The 19,170-nt window shown below is 49.7% G+C and overlaps 8 protein-coding genes across 8 annotated transcripts; 3 read left to right on the top strand and 5 right to left on the bottom strand.

Annotated features, from left to right (window-relative positions):
- The first annotated feature begins 125 nt into the window (after nucleotides 1-125).
- On the top strand, nucleotides 126-1,193 carry BU24DRAFT_426094 (nucleic acid-binding protein). Its single transcript, XM_033528892.1, has 2 exons — nucleotides 126-439; nucleotides 508-1,193. Exons 1-2 carry the CDS (start codon nucleotides 302-304, stop codon nucleotides 997-999), a joined length of 630 nt encoding a protein of 209 aa, XP_033380585.1. The 5' UTR covers nucleotides 126-301; the 3' UTR covers nucleotides 1,000-1,193.
- BU24DRAFT_397200 (serine/threonine protein kinase Hsk1) lies at nucleotides 1,054-2,817 on the bottom strand. The gene is made up of 2 exons (XM_033525337.1): nucleotides 2,505-2,817; nucleotides 1,054-2,439 (listed from the first exon to the last, which is right to left on the bottom strand). The coding sequence occupies exons 1-2, from the start codon at nucleotides 2,746-2,748 to the stop codon at nucleotides 1,316-1,318; spliced, it is 1,368 nt and encodes a 455-aa protein (XP_033380584.1). The 5' UTR covers nucleotides 2,749-2,817; the 3' UTR covers nucleotides 1,054-1,315.
- A 160-nt stretch (nucleotides 2,818-2,977) lies between these two features.
- Nucleotides 2,978-7,169, top strand: BU24DRAFT_443521 (uncharacterized protein). The gene is made up of 5 exons (XM_033530589.1): nucleotides 2,978-3,309; nucleotides 3,383-3,891; nucleotides 3,941-4,206; nucleotides 4,254-6,752; nucleotides 6,803-7,169. The coding sequence occupies exons 1-5, from the start codon at nucleotides 3,074-3,076 to the stop codon at nucleotides 6,971-6,973; spliced, it is 3,681 nt and encodes a 1,226-aa protein (XP_033380583.1). The 5' UTR covers nucleotides 2,978-3,073; the 3' UTR covers nucleotides 6,974-7,169.
- Nucleotides 7,170-7,227: 58 nt separating this feature from the next.
- BU24DRAFT_426091 (uncharacterized protein) lies at nucleotides 7,228-9,357 on the bottom strand. The gene has a single exon (XM_033528891.1). The coding sequence runs from the start codon at nucleotides 9,144-9,146 to the stop codon at nucleotides 7,584-7,586; it is 1,563 nt and encodes a 520-aa protein (XP_033380582.1). The 5' UTR covers nucleotides 9,147-9,357; the 3' UTR covers nucleotides 7,228-7,583.
- Nucleotides 9,358-9,761: 404 nt separating this feature from the next.
- On the bottom strand, nucleotides 9,762-10,602 carry BU24DRAFT_353229 (RmlC-like cupin; the record flags this gene model as incomplete). The annotated part of the gene is made up of 2 exons (XM_033523770.1): nucleotides 9,762-10,241; nucleotides 10,297-10,602. 2 exons carry the CDS (start codon nucleotides 10,600-10,602, stop codon nucleotides 9,762-9,764), a joined length of 786 nt encoding a protein of 261 aa, XP_033380581.1.
- A 558-nt stretch (nucleotides 10,603-11,160) lies between these two features.
- On the bottom strand, nucleotides 11,161-11,744 carry BU24DRAFT_272808 (uncharacterized protein). Its single transcript, XM_033522608.1, has one exon. It carries the CDS (start codon nucleotides 11,631-11,633, stop codon nucleotides 11,328-11,330), a length of 306 nt encoding a protein of 101 aa, XP_033380580.1. The 5' UTR covers nucleotides 11,634-11,744; the 3' UTR covers nucleotides 11,161-11,327.
- Nucleotides 11,568-13,257, bottom strand: BU24DRAFT_426089 (uncharacterized protein). The gene has a single exon (XM_033528890.1). The coding sequence runs from the start codon at nucleotides 12,766-12,768 to the stop codon at nucleotides 11,857-11,859; it is 912 nt and encodes a 303-aa protein (XP_033380579.1). The 5' UTR covers nucleotides 12,769-13,257; the 3' UTR covers nucleotides 11,568-11,856.
- Nucleotides 13,258-14,367: 1,110 nt separating this feature from the next.
- On the top strand, nucleotides 14,368-18,878 carry BU24DRAFT_397191 (Coatomer, alpha subunit). The gene is made up of 6 exons (XM_033525336.1): nucleotides 14,368-14,561; nucleotides 14,614-14,663; nucleotides 14,718-14,849; nucleotides 14,905-16,471; nucleotides 16,521-17,870; nucleotides 17,921-18,878. The coding sequence occupies exons 1-6, from the start codon at nucleotides 14,532-14,534 to the stop codon at nucleotides 18,455-18,457; spliced, it is 3,666 nt and encodes a 1,221-aa protein (XP_033380578.1). The 5' UTR covers nucleotides 14,368-14,531; the 3' UTR covers nucleotides 18,458-18,878.
- Nucleotides 18,879-19,170: the final 292 nt, after the last annotated feature.

Below are 19,170 nucleotides of genomic sequence, written 5' to 3'. Positions count from 1 at the left end.
AAATGCCAGATATCATATGCACAGCAATCACGCTAGCCTATCATGGTTTGGTGGTGCCGATATGGCTTACATAACGCATTATTTTCAAATGAACTCACGACTGGTCAATTAGAGCATGAGTGCATCCTCGGATCCATAATAGTCGAACGCAACTCAAGATCGAATAACTTCATATATAAAACAATACGTCGAGGGCATACCGAGTGCCTGAACTGCCATTGAAGCGCCAGAACGGCGCCTTCGTCCTCCTACGCGACCTTTACGATCTACCACCGGAACGCCCGCCGCATCCTCACACATCATGTCGAGTCCCCTCGCAACCGTCCTGCGGAGGAATGTCTCCAGCTCCAAGATTGGCGTCGTTGTATCTGCAGGCAAAATGTCTAAGGCTGTGAAAGTTCGAATTGCGGAGAAGACATGGGACAAGCACTTCCGAAAGGTATGCCTCTCCAGCCCCTCTTTGCGAAGGATTTAAGATTTTAGGAACAAGGACTGACGGCAAGATAGTTTTTCCCATCACCCAAGACATATTTGGTCGCCGATCCGAACAACTCTCTTGTCGAGGGAGACGTCGTCCGCATCGCCTCGGGATATCGTACGAGCAAGCAAATCCGCCATATTGTATCCGCCATTGTCGCGCCATTTGGTGCACCCGTTGAAGAGCGAACTCCTGTTCTTACCGCAGACCAACTCATGGAGATCCGCATGAAGAAGAGGCTCGAGAAGGACGTTAGATCAGCACAGAAAGGCAGAGTGACGAGCATACGACGGATCAAGGAGGCCAGACAAGCGGGATTCGAGATTCCGGACTTAGAGACAGCAATGCGAAATGTAAAGCTCGGAGAGGCGGATGCAGTAAAAGAAGCCGACGAGGCGCACAAGGGACAAGCAGGGCAAATAATTACTAGCAAAGAAAGGAGGAGACAGGCCCGTGAAAAAACAAAAGATGAGCGAAGAGCAGAGGAGAAGCTGAAGAAGAGCAAGACTCAAGAATTGTAACTTTTACTACATGCAGAACTTGGGAATCTGTAGGATACCACTTGTATGAGGAGAGTCACTGTATGATACTATCGCATTTAGGGCGCCTCGAAATGGAAAATTTTATGTAGATATATTGATCGTCGTATTACATATGCTCTCAGTGTAATTATGTTATACAACTTCGCAGGGTATCGTATAAGAGAATTATACCGCCATCAAAGGGCTTGTACACCGTAGAATAACTCCTGATATCATACAGTCCAACATGGTAAAGTTAGACTCGAAACGCCGTACCCATTAGTGAATGCCGTACCATCATGTCTCATCTCGTGCTTCAGACATCAACGAGGTCAAAATTGTCATCCTCATCTTCACTACCCTCATAGTCTTTAGTGAGGAAAGGGTGCTCCAAGGCCTTCTTTGCAGTAATGCGCTTCGCAGGATCGCACTCGAGGAGCTCATACAAGAACTCCACTGCTTCTTTCTCGTCATCTTCTAGCTCTTTCTTCACACCACTGTTCTTATCGCTGCTTCGGCTCGTACACCAAAGAATGATCTTTTCGAACGAATGCCCATTATCGCTGTAGGTAGGAATGTTTGTTTCGAAGACCTGGCCGTGCAACAAAGAAGTCTCCTTCATCTTCTTGCGCCCAACGATCGTGGTGATTTCTAGCAGAGCATCGATGTCGTCCTGGCTATGGAAGAACGGGAAACGGCGAGATAGTAAAGTAAGTAGGATAACTCCAGCACTCCACATATCGATCGAAGTGTTCTGTTGTGTGCATTTTAGAAGTACCTCTGGGGCGCGGAAGCCACGGGTGCCTGCACGATTTGCACGACGACTGGACCGATTATCGTTCTTTGGGTAGCATGATGGGCGATGCTGAGTCTGCGCATACACACTGTGGGATACCCGGTAGCTACGCTCCTCAGCTCCTAGCGTGCATGCGCACTGCTGCCATTCCGTGCCTAGGCGCTCTGCGAGACCAAAGTCAACCAGTACGCCCCGTGACTGGGCAGGGTTGTAGAGGAAGTTGGTAGGCTTGATATCTCGATGGAGTATCTTTTTGCTGTGCACATGTCTTAGAGCAGTGAACAGACTGCGGAAGTAGAGGCGCATCTCTGGAACTTTCATATCGCGATAGTATTCGCGAAAATCTCGGTGCTGGAAGTACGGCAAGACAGCCACGACCTGATCCAGATGGCGGAACGCTGTGATCAGCGGGCAGACAGAATCAGATCCCCTTAAGTCATACAGAAGCTCCAGCTCGTTGAATATACGCATGGGGCTGCTGGTGACATAGATCTTCTTGATGGCGACGTAATGCGGTCGTCGTGAGTTGCGTCTTCGATGTCCGGGAGAGGACCATTTTCGTTTCTCCTGCTCGTCGATATCCCAATTATTCCGGTATTGGTTGTACTCAAGATCTTCCGCTTTGTATACTGTAGAAAAGGTACCTGTAGGGATACTGTGAGCGCAAGCACACCTTCGGAAGAGAGGAAGAGCTCGAAGGAAAACCTACCTTCTCCGATGCGATTGATCAGGCGAAATCTGCTGTTGATGCCGGAAAAGCTCTCCTCAAAGCGTGCAATATCATCAGCGACTGATTCCTCTATTTCCTCATCACTGCTATCGACAGTACGTCCACTTTCCTCCAATGGGTCGCCGCTCTCGTCCAACGTTTCTTCTGCCTCCTCTTGCTTCATATGGTCTTCGTCCAACACGATAGCCTCCACTGCACGCGACTGCATACGTGACTTCGCCATGTATATTCTTCAACGTATTCCTGTCGGGGTTATCCTCGTCGTGGTCGTTGTCGCTGCGGCGTTCTGCGAGTACTGCTTACTCTTGAATGCATTGGCGGGACAGTCAATAATAACATTGAAGTCGCGCCGCGCGCTAGCCTGATTAAGCAAACTGTTTTGGTTGGACGCGGCGAAAGCGGAAAGCGGCGACACATGCGGCTGCAGGTGTGGGACAGTCGTGCAACAACAACAAAACACCCCACAACGTCCTTTCGTACATTCGCACAGGCTTCCTGCCCTCTTTTCTTTCTAACCACTCTTTTCTTTTATTGCCTCGATAGGCATCATGGACGCGCCTATTGATTTCGACATTAACGAGTCGCTGAAAAATTATGACATCGACCCTACGACAATCGCGACACCAGAGGCACCTTCAGAGCTCGTCGATTGCGAGCATGATCCAGAATCACTGACGCCTGCCTTGATCAACAGTGTATTGAATCCAGTGGTTGACGATGTGGCCCGGAGTCCGGATGCGATTACTCGAAGCTCTAATTTCGACACACTGCAATTCCTCCTCAAGTACGTCCTCTTTTCTATGTCTATCTTCACGGAGATGGATTATAACATAGACTAACCATATGTGCCTAAACAGGTCTTCTTCACAAATACCCCATGCTACACTTAGCAAAATCCTCGATTTGATACCCTCTGCGTTATCCGCCCAAGCAGACTTGGTCCATGCCGATATAGAAGCAGATGAGCAAGAGGAGATCGCTGTACACAAGCGTCTATTGGAGATCTATGGCTTTTTGTTGCGGTGGACAATATCTGCGGTAGAAACCAGGGCATTGGAAAAGTCCGCTTCCGCTCCCCCAAAAGCACGAGGCAAGGGTGCCAAGTCCAAAAATGGGTTGGCAAAAGATGGTAGCTGGGATGCTTCAGGACAATTGATGAATGCTTTGGAGGTCATGTGCAAAGTGCTGAAGCTGAAGTTGTCAAGGATATTCGTGACGACCTCGGAGCGAGACACCTTTGTTCAGTTATTTACCAAACCAATTTACCAGATCTTTGAGAATGAGGCCAGAGTTAAAAGCACGGCGATAAAAATGCACTGCTTTCGAGTGCTTTGTATAGCTGTCAAACATCATGGCCATGCGTCAGGTAAGTCAATATCATTTTAGAACGTCTTCGGAACTAACTGTGTGTATAGACGCCCAGATAGCTATCAACCAGAGCCTGCTATACTACGAGCATCTCTCTGAACCGATGGCCGAATTTCTGCAAATCTTATCGGAACAGTACGATTATTCTCAGCTCACTGAAGAGGTGCTGAAGGATATGAGTATGATTGAGTTCAGTAGCAACGATCTCAAGGGTCCCAAATCAGTTTCCACTTTCCTGGCCAAAGTATCCGAATTGACGCCACAACTCATCATGAAACAAATGACACTTCTTGCGAATCTCCTTGACAGCGAAGTACTACCACCCGAAATCTTTTGAAGATTATTGCTAATCTCTGTTAGTCGTATACTTTGCGATGCGCCATGATTGAGGTTTGCGGCAACCTGATCGCGTTAATCAGCAAACAGCCGGATGCAGAACGAAGCGAGAATCAAGCAGCGCAAATCGAAATCTACTTCGATGTCTTGGAAGAGCGTTTCCGTGACATCAATCCGTACTGCCGGTGTCGAGTTATGCAAGTCTATGTAAAACTATGCGACCTACAGCAGAAGTTCCCCAAGAGGCGGTTGGCCGTCGCTGATCTTGCCACACGAAGTCTCGAGGACAAGAGTAGCAATGTACGACGAAATGCCATTAAACTACTTGGAAAGCTGGTCTCTACCCATCCCTACTCTGGACTCAACGGCGGTTTGCTCCCGGCGAAGGCATGGGCCGCGAAGCTGGAGGCATGCGAGAATGATATCAACGCTCTCAAGCCTCCGGAGGAGTTACGCGAAAGGTCCGATCCAGAAGACCAAACGCTAGCTGAGTCTGCATTGGCCGATGCCACGCAAGTGGATGCTACCATAACTGAAGGTCCAAAGCACCCAGCCGAGATGACAGAGGAACAGAAGGCTGCAATCATAGCAAAGGCTCAAAAAGAGGCAGCCACAACTGAGATGCTCAATGTTCTCCAAGATACACGAAAGAGAATCAAGGAGGTTCTATACTTCATTGGGGCAATCGATGATGCAGCGGAGATCGTCACCCAACTTTTGTCTTCCAAGAACAAGAGTGAAGTTATCGAAGCCATGGACTTCTTCACCATCATCGACGCTTACAAGTTTGAGAATGCTCGCATGGGTATCAAGCGGATGTTGCGACTGATCTGGACAAAAGGCAATAGCGACGAAGGGAAGGGAGTTCAAACGCATCTCATTGAGTGCTACAAAGCATTGTTCTTCGATGCACCGCCCGATCGTGATGCCGCTACTTACATCGCGAACAATATGATCAGTCTTACATTCGGCACCACGCCTGCCGAACTCACGTCCCTCGAACAGTTACTCAGTACGATGATGAAACAAGGACTAGTAAAGGCTCCAGTGATCCAGCGGCTATGGGCGATATACGGTCACCAGCGAAGGGACAAATCAAAGAGCCAGCGACGTGGTGCTATAATTGTCCTTGGTATGCTTGCCTTGGCCGAGCCCAATATCATAATACAAGAGATGGAAACATGTCTGCGCATCGGCTTGGGTGAGCTTGGTCGTCGTGACCTTGGCCTCGCTCGATACACTTGCATCGCCCTTCGTCGCATTAGCCCACCACCAGGCAAGATTTCCGCTGCTGCTGCATCAACACCCGTGGTAAAATTGCCAAACGATCATGCTGTTCTAGTCAGACTAGCGGCTATGTGCGAAATCGTTTCGGACAACAAAGAGTGGTTCGGCGTTGCTGAGCAAGCTATTAGTGCTATCTACGTTCTGTCCAAACATCCCGATGTTCTGTGTTCTGAGATTCTGAGGCGGAAGACAAAGTACGTGTTCTCACACCAAGCACAACAGAAACCGCCTACTGCTCTGGAAACGAACGAAACCAGCCAGCTGTCCGCACAGGCGGACGAGGATGTGATCATGGAAGATGCACCTGCGGAAAGCCCTGCAGTAGATGTTCCTGAAGAAAGGCAACAGAACCCGGCACTTGCGCTTTCTCAACTGCTGTTCATCGTGGGCCATGTCGCCATCAAACAGATCGTGCATCTAGAACTATGCGAGCTTGAATTTAAACGCCGAAAAGCCGAAAAGGAGAAGAAGGCACCAATCCGCGAGTCTGTCGCCTCAGAAATTGCCACACCAGCCAAGAGGGGAAGGAGAAAGGTATCTGGTAAGGAGCCGACACCGGCACCTGCAGAAGCTGACGAGTTGGACCTCATGGCTGGAACTACCGAGGACGACTTCACGGAGGCCATCGCACACATCCGAGAGCGTGAGCTTCTTTACGGTCCGCAGTCTTTGCTCGCCAATTTTGGGCCCATGGTTTCCGAGATATGTGCCAATAACACCTCCTACAACAACCAGACGTTGCAAGCTCAAGCAGCACTTTGTCTTGCCAAGCTGATGTGTGTCAGCTCTGAATACTGCGAAGGAAATCTTGGGCTCCTATTGACCATACTTGAACGGTCAAAGGATGCGGTGGTCCGCAGCAATCTTGTTGTTTCACTTGGTGACATGGCTGTTTGCTTTAACCATCTCATTGACGAAAATACCGACTATCTGTACCGGCGTCTAAATGACAACGATCCAAGCGTCAAGCGAACCTGTCTCATGACTCTTACGTTCCTTATTCTAGCCGGTCAAGTCAAAGTTAAGGGGCAGCTTAGTGAAATGGCGAAATGTCTCGAAGACAGCGACAAGAAGATTGCAGATATGGCCCGCATGTTCTTCACTGAGCTTGCAACGAAAGATAACGCGGTGTACAACCAATTCGTTGACATGTTCAGTGTCTTGAGTGCAGATACCGGGTTGGACGAGGACGCATTCAAGAGAATCGTGAAGTTCCTAGCTGGGTTCATTGAGAAGGTGAGTTCTGCGACTATATTAACCATTTCGCACATACTGATACTCTACAGGATAAGCATGCTAAACAGCTTGCAACGAAGATTGCTGCTAGACTTCCTCGTGCGGAAAATGAAAGGCAGTGGAATGATGCAGCCTATGTTTTGGGTCTCCTACAACACAAGGACGAGGAGATTCAAAAGGTGGTCGCCGAAGGCTTCAAAGTCGTCCAGGCAAATGCGTAACGGGCTGCGATACTACTAATAAATGCATGATTGGAAATGATACCCGGGCTATTGCGATCGGCCAGTGCACAGCACCTGGCTTTGCAATGGCGAAGGCGTTCAGGTCGGGGCCCCATTTCTGCTTGCTTGTTTCACATCAACGTTTTATGACAAGAATCGAAATTTTAATCTATCTACTACATATACATATCCCTTTCCTAAATGACAATGTGTTATGCGCGGCATACTGTACAGTGTACATAGTATACGTAAGCCGTTCAATATGCAAGCATACGCTTTGCGCCTGTGCATTCTAGCTGAGATACTATTATCACAACGAATGTTATGGTTGCTCATAACGAACAGGCTGTTATTTGATTTCGAAGATGACTAGCAAGAGTACGAATAAGATTTTGGTCAACAGAGATTTCCCTTCATTTTTTCCAATAAGTATCTGAAGTTCAACAGGGCCCATAACTACAAACAGCAAACAGTCAAACGTTCCCAATCCACATCACCAGTACACTACGTTTTCAACTTAATCAGTGTTTTCACTGCCGAGAGCCCGCTCGTGCATTCCAAAGTCTCATTGGTCTTTCTCGGAGAAAAGCCGTAGAGTCTCTGACGTAGTCTAGTGAGTCGATTCGAGGGCATCTAATCGCACGTTTGATTCCGAGAGCTGCGCGCTAATCAGTGGCTCGACTGACTGTAGTTTTGCCAGCGAGATCACCAAGTTCCTTTGCCCATTCCTGGGGTCGAGCTTGTACTGCTCGACTAGAGCGACTGTGATGTATTGTCTGGGCTTATTAAACATCCATCCTTGAGCCCCCCTCCACGGTAAAAGCTGAAAAATACCCCTCTCATACATTTCCAATCCTATTGTACGGTAAAGCTGGCAATGTCGGTTCCGGATGTAGTCGTTGTGGTCGTACTCGTGGCAAGCTAGACCGTAGGGAAAAGGAATGTCACATAGAGTGAGACACGTCGTCGCTGCTCGTGTGCAGCCAAGGCGGTATTCTAGGTGAGCAAGCGTCTCACCTATGTGCTCCCATGACGTATCCACGCCCTGGTTCAATATTGCAACGCGTGAGCTGATCCCCTGGTTCCCAGATTGGCTCGACCTTCCTGGGATGCTGTTTGCGTACTCGACAGCGAGGTTGAGGACGTGTTTCCGCGCTGCTCTTGCAGTACAAAATCTTCCTCTTGGTAACTGCTCCGGGTGCTTAGTTGGCGGGGTTGCGGTGGTCGGATCGAAGCACAAGGGACGGAGTGGTAAAGCGTTGAATCGTTCCTCGATATCAGCCAGTGGGATTCCACTTCTTTCGCCAAAGAACAATATCCACTCATCAATCATGCCTGGAAATGTCACCTTGTGCATGTCCCCATGTCTGCCGGTAAATCTTGCAAGTTCTGAACGGAGTCTCTTGGCGTGCTTAATGAAGCCCTCGTTGATCCCAATCTCTTCCTGCGATAGCTCCTCCATTTCCTCCTCCAGGGCGAGGACCTCTGATCCAACATCTACGTAATCCAACTCCTCCGCCCATGGGTCTGGTATTGGAATGTTGTTGGTCGTCACTGTCCAACCCCCCAACCAAAAGGAATTGGTCACAATAGTCCATTGAAGGTCTTCAGGCATCGCCGCCTGTACCCTGGACAGAAGCAACGGGTGCTCTGGTCGGCAGGACTCGTCAGTATCTTGTTCCGGGCAAGGTAGGGGTCCGAAAAGCACAGTCTTGCTGGTTTCATGCCCGCGCCCAAATATCAATACCAGCAGCTTTTCGCCCTTCTGACTGGCTTCAGAAGCCTCACGACCCAGAATCCTCAGATAATCCTCAACTGCCGTATATTGACTCAGCAGTTGCACAGGCGTGAATAGCTTCTGATCGATAATGTCCTGATTTAACACGACTCTCTGGTCTTCGTTGTTCCCGTGCGTATATTCCGTGTACTGTGATACTAACTCTTGCGGTTCCAGTAGGCTCAGCCACGTCTGCTTGGGAGTAAGGTTGTGGAGTAAGACGTTAAAGAGATAAAAATCGGAGAGAAGGCAGCCGTCTTCCTCATGATCTGCATCATTGATGTCCATGACTGCACAAACTGCTACAACTCTTGTGTTCTCGTGAACGTCGGGAAAGGTGGATGTGGTGAACTCTGTAGGATTGCTTCCAATGATGTTGTGAGTAGAGGATGACATGGTGATGGCGGTGTAGATGTCGAAAAGGTAGGGTCCGAGACAGAAAGTGGTCCACTGGGAAAATGTGATCAAAAGTGGTGGAAAAGATGACAAAGGTTGGAAATGCCAGTTATGTGCTCGTTCCAATAGCTAAGGAACCAAAAGAAAAAGGGTATTTTAACAGGGAGCTCAATGAACTTTTATACTTTTGGTTTTCCAAAAATGTTGCGTTTACGTATTGGCAATAACCCGGTACCATGGTTTGGTTGGCTCCCATTTCGTGGGAACGGATATATACTTTCTCTACAACTGATCGATTCTATCCAAAGGTGGAACAATACTATGACTGTGAGTCATTTTTGTTGGGAAGAGATGGTCATATGATGGATAGGGACTTGCCGTGTGTGGCTAAAAGGGGGAGTGGCACTGCTTTAGATGGAGAAGGATGTCCTTGCGTACGACAGTGAGTGTTCGAATACATACGGTTCGAAAATTCGAAGTTGATATATGAATTAATTACAGAATACTATGCTATGATATAAATGCAAATGCTAAGAAAGAGCCGCCACGCTATGCAAATATAAAAATCATCAAACACTCCCCAATCCATAATCCGCTCCATCGAACCCCCAACCCTCACAAACCACACCTGCGAACGCACTCCTCAACCGCCAGCGCAATATTGGCCGGAATCAGCTTCCTAAAGCTCTCAATATCCTTCCCATCCACCGCCTTCGGGAACCCGAGGGTCGCATTAACAACATCAGGGTTCAACCCAAAGAACGTCTGCGCCATCTGCGAGGTACCCGGGTCCGCGTTGTCCAAAGTAGCCACAAAGGTCGCATTGTCGCACGTCGGGTTGAACTGGTAGTGGACGGAGCCGATGGGGAAGACGGTGCCTTGGAACTGGGCGAGCGTGCCGTTGATCTCGGCGTTCTGGCCTGCGGATACGAGCCCGTTTTCCAGGATGTAGCCGAAGTTGAGGCTGCCTTCGACGACGGTGAGGAATTCGGTGGCGCGTGGGTGTACGTGTGGTGTGTTCATGCCGCAGCCTGTGAGGAAGCCGACGGTGGTAGAGAGACCGAGGCCGGAGAGGATGGGGAAGGTTTCGATGTTCTGATGGAAGGGTTAGTGGTGGGAGAGTGTGAGAGGCTGGAGGTTGTGAACTTACGGCGGACTTTGTGGCTCCTCCTTTAGCACCGTTGTTGGGTTTGGCGTTGTTGAAGTCGAAAACGGTACGCTCGGCGAGTTGCTGAGGCTCAAGAAGCTTCTCGCCCTTTCCGTCGACAGTGAGAAGACGTTTGAAGCGGGTTAGGGTTGAGGGGGCATTGGCGAGCTCTTCGAGAAGCTTGGTGTTGTCTTGAGGAGTTACATAGGTAGGTGTCGCCGTTGGTGCTGTTGATACGGAGGATGTTTGCTGCTGGGGAAGAGCACTGGTTGTGCCAAAGGCGGCGAGCGCAGCAATGAGGACTTTCATGGTGGTAGAAGACATTATGATTGAGATAGATAATAAGAGATCTTATAGAACCTAGGAAAGAGAAGACTTAAAGGAAATAGAAAGATAGGAAAAGAGGTGACTGGGGATATATTGTAAATGCAAGTGATGTAGTGATGAGAAAGATCAGCAATCACTGCAGATTATAGTCTACTTTATACATCTTCATTCTTCCTCACAGTCACTGTGATATCTACTGTGTATCTTGGAGCTAGGAGGCGTGGAGTAATCGTCATTTCGGAAGGAATGTATCCGGAGCATTCTCTCCACGTTGCTAAGCCTGTGCCCCCATAAGGAATCCACACGCTAGCAATGAGCTTATTTTGTTTGGAACAAAAATGCTGATAATACGATTGGATGGTGAAGAGAAACATGTCTGGTGCCGTCAGCCTGGCTCTTGGATCATTCTGCTACTATCCCTGCCTGATGAGGCGCAGGTACTGCCACGACGCCGCAGAGGAAGTTGGTCGATCCGTGCAGCGCGCTTGCGATTATTCCCTTCGAGAAGTTTCGCATCGTGAAATAGATTTTTCTTTAAATACAACGTGATCGAAACGCTACGCACCATAGCGGCGTAGTGGCACAAACGGCGCTTGTGGGTAGTCCTCGCACTGTGGTAGATCCAGAGCCTAACAACCACTGTAAGATGACTGCATCCACCAAAGGACAACATTCAGGGAAACAGGGCATAGTCTTGTGAATATGAGTCAAGGTAATAGCTGAAAACGCTCGAGCAGAGGATTTTGTGGATTGACGTCTGTGTACTTTGATGCAAAACCAAGCTTTGTGTGAAGTGTTGGGTGTGAATTACAAGTATTATGTGGTATACCCGATTCGGGCAATTGTCGACGCGCTAAGACGTTGGCGGCAACGGTTCGGTCAGCGAGTCCAAATTTAGACCGGAGGTATTTAAAAATTTCCCTGCTGCATCTTTGACGTGGCACCCGGCAACCATGCCTGCTCAGGATCTCTATACGACACATAATCACTACTTTGCGATAACACATTGGCATGCGCTTAGAAAGAAAACAGGATGCAGTTGATAAAATTGGAATGTCTCAATAAACGTTTCGTAGCCTCGTAAACACATGAAGAGATTTTAGAAAAAAGAAATCCTTGCCCAGCGGCCACTGGACAATGGGGAAAGGTTTTGAAGAAACAGGACGAGGCGTCGCGCAACACCAAATCCGCGAAGGATCTAGTATAGCCACCACATACTGCTAGGCTCACAGAGCGCTAGGAGGACTCGTCTGAAGATTCGCTTGACGACTCGATCAGGACTGGCTCATCTGCGAACCAAAACGGCAGTTCGTCGAGCGTGAATCCATCGTCGGAAGGGATCGATGGTGGCCCTCTCGTATGTGGTATGCCGTGCTCGTCAGGCTCTTCCACCTCCATAATATTGTTAGAGTTCGAGAATCCCCTGTCGATGAAGACAAGAGACTCTCTCCTGTCACCTGGACCACGGACACGGCGGCGGAGTCGACGAGCTGTCAAATCGACATCATCCAGCGGATCGTTATCGGAATAACTGCTCTCTCCCTCAACACTTTGGCTGTGGCTTCTCTTGAATACGCCAGCACTCCATCTTTTCTTCTTCCGTCTATAACTTCGCTCTTGCTCTTCCTCATCCGAGGATCCTACTTGGCAGTTCATCTCCATGAACTTGTTGAGGAATCCATTCTCTTCCAGTTTCCCTCCGCTCTTCTCGCTTCGGGCATCTTCGCATTGGTACGGGCGAAGAACTTCAATGTCATCATCGTCCGAGTCACTGTCGAACTCTTCAAGCACGAAATCGGGCCTATCAACCAGGCGAGCCGGCACTTCGTAGACACTTTCATCGTCAGAATCGTACTCATCCTCGGTCTCCTCGGGCGTTGCAGCGTGAGCTAACCCGGAGGCCACCGAGGGCTGGGAAGAACGATCCTTCGAAGGCGGCCTTCTGAAGTGGAATTGTGGGCCATGCCCGATAGGCTCAATGTATTCCAGCGGAGGCGAAGCGATACCCATATTCTTATATAAAGGTGAGGTATGGCTGGTTTGCGGCGGGTAGCGGGAATGCGTCCGTGAGCCAGGCGTGATAGGCGGCGAAGACGGGTGATACCCGTTCATAAAGGCGTGAGTTGGTAAAGTATCGTGGGTCGTCATGATGTGGTGGTGTGGTGGTGTTCACCGGACGATTATCCGCAGGGCTGGCGTAAGGTGCGGTACGTCAATAGGTGGTGGGTGAGAACAATGTATTTATTGGGTGATTCGGAATTCCTTTAAGGTATAAGGTGCCGAATGTCGGGTTTGAATTTGGTTATGTGAGAGAAGAATTTCGCGGACAGTATCATTTTCCAGAGGTGACTTGGAAGTGTTGACAGAAAGGTGTCTGAGCGACGAGGAATTGGGCGGGATGTGCGAAGTATTTACAAGTCAGGCCCTGTGACGGCTTGGCTTATCGTGGGGGAGGAGGGAATGAAGATACTATAGGCAGCAATGCAGGAATTGCAGGTCGGAGGACCTAATTAGCCACAGAGTGCTGGTCAGGTCGGAAATGTGTGTGCGTGTGCGTGTGCGTATGTGTGTGTATGTGTATGGGAGATGCGTGGTGATGGTCGAATGGGGGAGACGGAGAGTAGAAGACGACGAAAGAGGCGGGCCTGCGGTGTTCACAAATCCCTTGAAGATCTGGGATGGTGCGGGATGTAGCCAAATATTACCTGCGTTTCAGCAATGAGTTGGCGACTGTAGTGCGGGTCAATTTGCAGAGATGGTTCCCTGCCTTGCCATGCCATGGCTCCGATATCTGGATGGGATATGTGGTCGCCAACAATTAGTTAGCGGCCGGCATCCTGCCAGCGTGCAATGCAGACTCGAATAATCTCACCTTGCATCAAAGCACGACACTTGCGGCCCAATGGTCGAGCAGCGCATAATTACAACGTGCAGCGACCGGACGGAGTGCTGGCACGACGATGGACAGCTGGCGACGGTGCGGATTGGTGTAGAGGCGGGGCGTGCAGAGAGCAGAAAGCGATGACCGGGGCATCAATTCGCTGTACACATAGCATACAGTACACTACGTGACCATCTACTCCGTAATGGATTGGACTGGATTGAAATGGTCACTACTACTGGCTGGACTGGCTCGACTACTGGTTCTCTTTGCAGACCGAGCCACGCCGACAAGAGGCAAGATTTGGGCTGCCAGACATGCGAGTCCCGGGGGGTGGCCTGCGGACAGACGGTGGCCGAATGTGAGGCTCTCGTGGAGGAGGTGTTCCACTTGTAGATTTCGAGATGGTTGCGTTGCTTTAGCAGCCCCGTATCCGATCATTCATGAGCAGTAAACTAGTAATTGACGATGGGTAGTTCGCCAATTCTTACTTTGACGTCGAGGTCGATCAATTGTCGTGTGTCAACATCAGAATGAATGTCAATGTCAATGTCAAATGGCAGTACGAGCAGAAGTAGTGTCAACAAGGCAAGATACGGAGTTCTCTAGTAAGTAATGTTCGGTGGTGGCCGCCACTCTACCACTGTCGGGAGTCGTCGGCGGTGGTAAGTGTCAAGTGTTAGTTGAGTGTTAAGGGTGAAGAGAGTCCGTCACTCAGCACCAGGGTTTCGAGTCGCCCGGAGTCACGTGATGAGGGGTTCCATCCCAGCAATGGCACATTGGCACCGCTAGACCACTTCGGGTATGGCCAAAATTTGCGAATAGACGACACATTGAACATTTGGCCAGTACACACCACAGCTCCAGTGAAGGGCAGCTTCACCCGACCTCACGATCCGACATCCTATCCTACCTTTCCTATCTCTTCTCCTCATCTCTTCTCCTATACACCTCTAACCTTGCTCTGCCCTCTTGCTGATTGACCCATCTGGGCCCCTCCGAAGCTGCGGCTTCCCCCGACCATTCCACTATGTCCTCCTCCCCTTCCATGTTGACCAAGGTAAGCAGCTCGATCTCCACCCATCTCCATGCGCTTTGCTCACCGGCTATAGTTCGAATCCAAGTCCTCTAGGGCGAAGGGCATCGCTTTTCACCCCAAAAGGTATTTGCGCATCCTCCACCCATCCATTGCACCTTGCTGACCGCTCCTCCGTAGGCCTTGGATCCTCGTTTCGTTGCACTCCTCCACGATCCAATTATGGGACTACCGCATGGGAACTTTGATAGATCGATTCGAAGAACACGATGGGCCGGTTCGCGGCATCGATTTCCACAAAACCCAGCCATTGTAAGCATTCGGTGATATCCGCGGGGATCAATGTTCGTAACTTAGGGAATTGCAGGTTCGTCTCAGGTGGTGACGATTACAAGATCAAAGTGTGGTCCTACCAGACGCGGAGATGTCTCTTCACGCTCAATGGCCATTTGGATTACGTCCGCACCGTCTTCTTCCACCACGAATTGCCGTGGATTTTGAGTTCCTCTGATGACCAGACCATCCGGATATGGAACTGGCAGAACAGATCTCTCATTTGCACGATGACCGGCCACAACCATTACACCATGTGCGCACAATTCCATCCGAAGGAAGACCTGATCGTCTCCGCATCCCTAGATCAGTCGGTTCGGGTTTGGGATATCTCCGGTCTGAGGAAAAAGCATTCCGCACCAACTTCCATGTCGTTCGAGGATCAAATGGCGCGGGCGAACCAGAACCAGGCCGATATGTTTGGAAATACCGATGCTGTTGTAAAGTTCGTGCTGGAGGGACATGACCGAGGCGTGAACTGGGTGGCGTTCCACCCCACACTCCCTTTGATTGTATCCGCAGGTGACGACCGGTTGGTAAAACTGTGGAGGATGTCCGAGACAAAGGCTTGGGAAGTCGACACATGCCGTGGTCATTTCCAGAATGCCTCCGCGTGCTTGTTCCATCCTCACCAGGACCTGATCTTGTCGGTTGGTGAGGATAAGACCATCCGCGTCTGGGATCTGAACAGGCGCACCTCCGTACAGTCTTTCAAGCGGGAGAATGATCGATTCTGGGTCATCGCTGCCCATCCAGAAATCAACCTGTTTGCCGCTGGACACGACAATGGTGTTATGGTTTTCAAGCTTGAGAGGGAACGTCCCGCTTCGTCGGTGTACCAGAATAACCTCTTTTACATCACCAAGGAGAAACACGTACGCTCATATGACTTCCAGAAGAATATTGAATCGCCCTCAATGCTCTCTCTGAAGAAGCTCGGAAGTGCCTGGGTACCACCTAGGACTCTCTCTTACAACCCCGCGGAGCGCTCGATCCTCGTTGTTTCGCCTGCCGATGGCGGCACATATGAGCTCATCAATCTTCCAAAGGATGCGTCAGGGGCCGTTGAGCCAACAGACACCAAGCGTGGCTCTGGCAACTCGGCTGTCTTTGTTGCTCGAAATCGATTCGCTGTTTTCAACCAGTCAAACCAACAGATCGATATCAAGGATCTGTCGAACTCGACAACGAAAACTATCAAGCCCCCACACGGGACAACGGATGTCTACTTTGGAGGCACAGGTAATCTCTTGTTGATCACTCCTACCTCTGTTGTATTGTATGATATCCAGGGAAAGAAGAATCTTGCCGAACTTGCGGTCAACGGTGTCAAATACGTTGTCTGGTCCTCTGACGGCCTTCACGTCGCTCTCCTGAGCAAGCACAACGTTACAATTGCCAACAAGAACCTCGAGCAAGTCAGCACTTTGCACGAGACTATCCGGATCAAGAGCGCAACATGGGACGACACCGGTGTGCTCCTCTACTCAACTCTCAACCACATTAAGTACAGTTTGATGAATGGCGACAACGGTATCGTTCGTACGCTAGAGCATACCGTCTATCTCGTCAGAGTGAAGGGCCGCAATGTGTACTGCTTGGTACGTATCTCTATCATTTAGTCTAAAACCATGCGCTAACAGAAGATAGGACCGAGCTGCCAAACCGAAGGTTTTGCAGATTGACCCCACAGAGTACCGATTCAAGCTTGCGTTGGTGAAGCGCAACTACGATGAGATGTTGAACATCATCAAGACCTCAAGCCTTGTTGGCCAGAGCATCATCTCCTACCTTCAGAAGAAGGGCTACCCAGAAATCGCCCTTCAGTTCGTACAAGATCCGCAAACACGTTTCGAACTTGCCATTGAGTGCGGTAACTTGGATGTCGCGGTAGAGATGGCAAAGCAGCTTGATCGTCCGAAATTGTGGCAGCGTCTTAGCACCGAGGCTCTTGCACACGGAAACCATCAGGTTGTGGAAATGACTTACCAGAAGCTTCGCAATTTCGATAAGCTATCCTTCCTGTATCTCACTACTGGAGACCACGAGAAGCTTAAGCGCATGGCCAAGATTGCTGAACATCGGGGTGATGTCACAGCTCGTTTCCAAAATGCTCTTTATCTTGGAGATATCCAGAACCGAATCGAAATGTTCCAGGAGATCGATCTTTACCCGCTAGCATATGCAACCGCCAAAGCTCATGGTCTTGAGGAACAAGCGCAAGGAATACTCGAAGCCAGTGGCCTTACCGAGGACCAGATCAAGGTTGCGCCTGTTGGACAGCCACTTGCACCACCAAAGCCGATTGCTCCAACTTTCAGAGCCAACTGGCCCACTCGCGGCGCTTCCTCGACTGTGTTCGAGAAGGCACTGTTAGGCGAGGGCGATGGCATCGCTGCCGAAGAGCCAGCTGCCAATGGTTTCGGAGACGAAGATCTTCTAGGCGATGCCGAGGCACCTGGAGCCACTGCTGGTGATCTTGGAGGCGAAGAGGATGATGATGTTGGAGGTTGGGACATGGGAGACGATGGTGATGTTGAGGCTGAGGAAGAGTTCGTCGAAGTTGAGGGTGCCGAGACTGGGGCAGGAAGCAGCGAAGCCGATCTATGGGCACGGAACTCTCCTCTAGCAGCTGATCATGTCGCTGCCGGCTCCTTCGAAACTGCCATGCAACTTCTCAACCGACAGATCGGCGCCGTAAATTTCGCACCACTTGAAGGCCGATTCGAGGAAATCTACCAGGCGACGCGTACTTTCCTACCTGCTACTCCCAACATGCCCTCCCTGGTCAACTATGTTCGCCGAACAGTTGACGAGACAGACTCCCGAAAGATTCTGCCCATTATTCCACGAGATTTGGAGTCGATTTTGGCTACCGAACTTGCCACTGGCAAAGCATCTATGGTGAAGAACAAGCTTGAAGATGGTGTCGTTATCTTCAAGAAGCTGCTCCAGCTGCTCATTGTGAACGTTGTCTCATCGCAGGCTGAGCTGTCCGAGGTAAGAACGCCATATTATGTGACAAGAGCTTTACTAATGTTTTCGACCAGGCGAAGAAGGCTATTCATACAGCAGCTCAATACACCCTTGCGATGTCTATCGAGCTTTCCCGACGACAGCTGGTGAAGGGCGCAACTGACATCTCGGGTCTTCCGGAGGATACTCGAAAGCGCGCCTTGGAATTGTCCGCATACTTCACCATCCCCGAGCTGGAGGGACCACACAAATCATTGCCTCTCTCTGCCGCGATGACTTTCGCAAACAAGAACAAGCAGCTGAACACTGCGCTCAACTTTGCGAACGCACTTCTTGACCGAACAGGAAACGCCAAACTCAAAGAGCAGGCGAAGAGGGTGAAGACTGTTGCCGAGAGGAATCCTTCTGACCAGATCGAGATTGATTTTGATCAATTCGCCGACTTTGATATTTGCGCTGCATCCTTCACACCCATTTATAGTGGCAGCCCATCTGTCGCCTGTCCATATGACGGAGTGAAGTACCACGGCAAGTACAAGGGCACAGTTTGCAAAGTTTGTGAGGTGTGTCAATTAGGTGCGCCGGCTAGTGGACTCAGGTTGGTCGGTTAAGGGAGTGTTGATCATCTGGATGTATGAAGTGATGCCATTATTCTACAGTTGGAAGCATAGCGTGGCAATAGCTGTCTGGTGGTACAAGCGAACGATTAGACGCGAAATGTAGACGGCCAGCGTCGAGTCAGAGTGGAGAATTGCCAAGTCATGAAGTAATTCGAGGATGAACTGTCATATATGCGAAAAAATTAAAAGAGGACTTTTAAACTTCAATATGGGCCATGGACTCTTCCTATCAGCATCTGACTATGTACAAAAGTTGTACCTGTTACTGTTGTGCAAACGTTCGCGACCGTATAGTGTGACTTTGTGACAGGGGTCTTCAATCTATCCATCAGCACTGGTAATATGAGTACCGCTTTGCCGACGCAATATACCTAAGGAATTACTTCAGTCAACCGATGTTGGCTCAAGCGACGTTCATCATCTAGATCTATAGCAAAAGGTATCGAATACAAAATTTTGTGGGTATTTCCAAATATGTTGGTTGGTAATGAGTTGGGCCTTGCACCAGAGCATAGGCATATTGACGATGATCTGATCAGATATATGAATGCTAGCCCTTGTGACAAGAACGGTGTACATCACACAAAGTCATTCTCTATGTGCGCGATTACTGCAATTTTGATATCGACATAGAAATAATTACGACTACATAACCTGCTAACATCACGCCAACTGCCGTAGCTCGGTCCCTAGTATGGCGTGGG

The sequence above is a fragment of the Aaosphaeria arxii genome (genome assembly GCF_010015735.1).
Source record: "Aaosphaeria arxii CBS 175.79 unplaced genomic scaffold BU24scaffold_8, whole genome shotgun sequence".
NCBI classification, from domain to species: Eukaryota; Fungi; Ascomycota; class Dothideomycetes; order Pleosporales; genus Aaosphaeria; species Aaosphaeria arxii.
This window is presented reverse-complemented; position numbering and strand designations above follow the sequence as displayed.

What these genes read in the sequence shown, in the direction of transcription:
- BU24DRAFT_426094 (XM_033528892.1), top strand. Translation starts at nt 302, where the DNA reads ATGTCGAGTCCCCTCGCAACCGTCCTGCGGAGGAATGTCTCCAGCTCC. An exon ending in GGGACAAGCACTTCCGAAAG is followed by an intron (nt 440 to 507) that starts GTATGCCTCTCC and finishes ACGGCAAGATAG; the next exon opens with TTTTTCCCATCACCCAAGAC.
- BU24DRAFT_397200 (XM_033525337.1), bottom strand. Translation starts at nt 2,748, where the DNA reads ATGGCGAAGTCACGTATGCAGTCGCGTGCAGTGGAGGCTATCGTGTTG. An exon ending in GATCAATCGCATCGGAGAAG is followed by an intron (nt 2,440 to 2,504) that starts GTAGGTTTTCCT and finishes GTATCCCTACAG; the next exon opens with GTACCTTTTCTACAGTATAC.
- BU24DRAFT_443521 (XM_033530589.1), top strand. Translation starts at nt 3,074, where the DNA reads ATGGACGCGCCTATTGATTTCGACATTAACGAGTCGCTGAAAAATTAT. An exon ending in CGAATCTCCTTGACAGCGAA is followed by an intron (nt 4,207 to 4,253) that starts GTACTACCACCC and finishes AATCTCTGTTAG; the next exon opens with TCGTATACTTTGCGATGCGC. An exon ending in TAGCTGGGTTCATTGAGAAG is followed by an intron (nt 6,753 to 6,802) that starts GTGAGTTCTGCG and finishes GATACTCTACAG; the next exon opens with GATAAGCATGCTAAACAGCT.
- BU24DRAFT_426091 (XM_033528891.1), bottom strand. Translation starts at nt 9,146, where the DNA reads ATGTCATCCTCTACTCACAACATCATTGGAAGCAATCCTACAGAGTTC.
- BU24DRAFT_272808 (XM_033522608.1), bottom strand. Translation starts at nt 11,633, where the DNA reads ATGCCAATGTGTTATCGCAAAGTAGTGATTATGTGTCGTATAGAGATC.
- BU24DRAFT_426089 (XM_033528890.1), bottom strand. Translation starts at nt 12,768, where the DNA reads ATGACGACCCACGATACTTTACCAACTCACGCCTTTATGAACGGGTAT.
- BU24DRAFT_397191 (XM_033525336.1), top strand. Translation starts at nt 14,532, where the DNA reads ATGTCCTCCTCCCCTTCCATGTTGACCAAG. An exon ending in CCCCTTCCATGTTGACCAAG is followed by an intron (nt 14,562 to 14,613) that starts GTAAGCAGCTCG and finishes CACCGGCTATAG; the next exon opens with TTCGAATCCAAGTCCTCTAG. An exon ending in TTCCACAAAACCCAGCCATT is followed by an intron (nt 14,850 to 14,904) that starts GTAAGCATTCGG and finishes AGGGAATTGCAG; the next exon opens with GTTCGTCTCAGGTGGTGACG.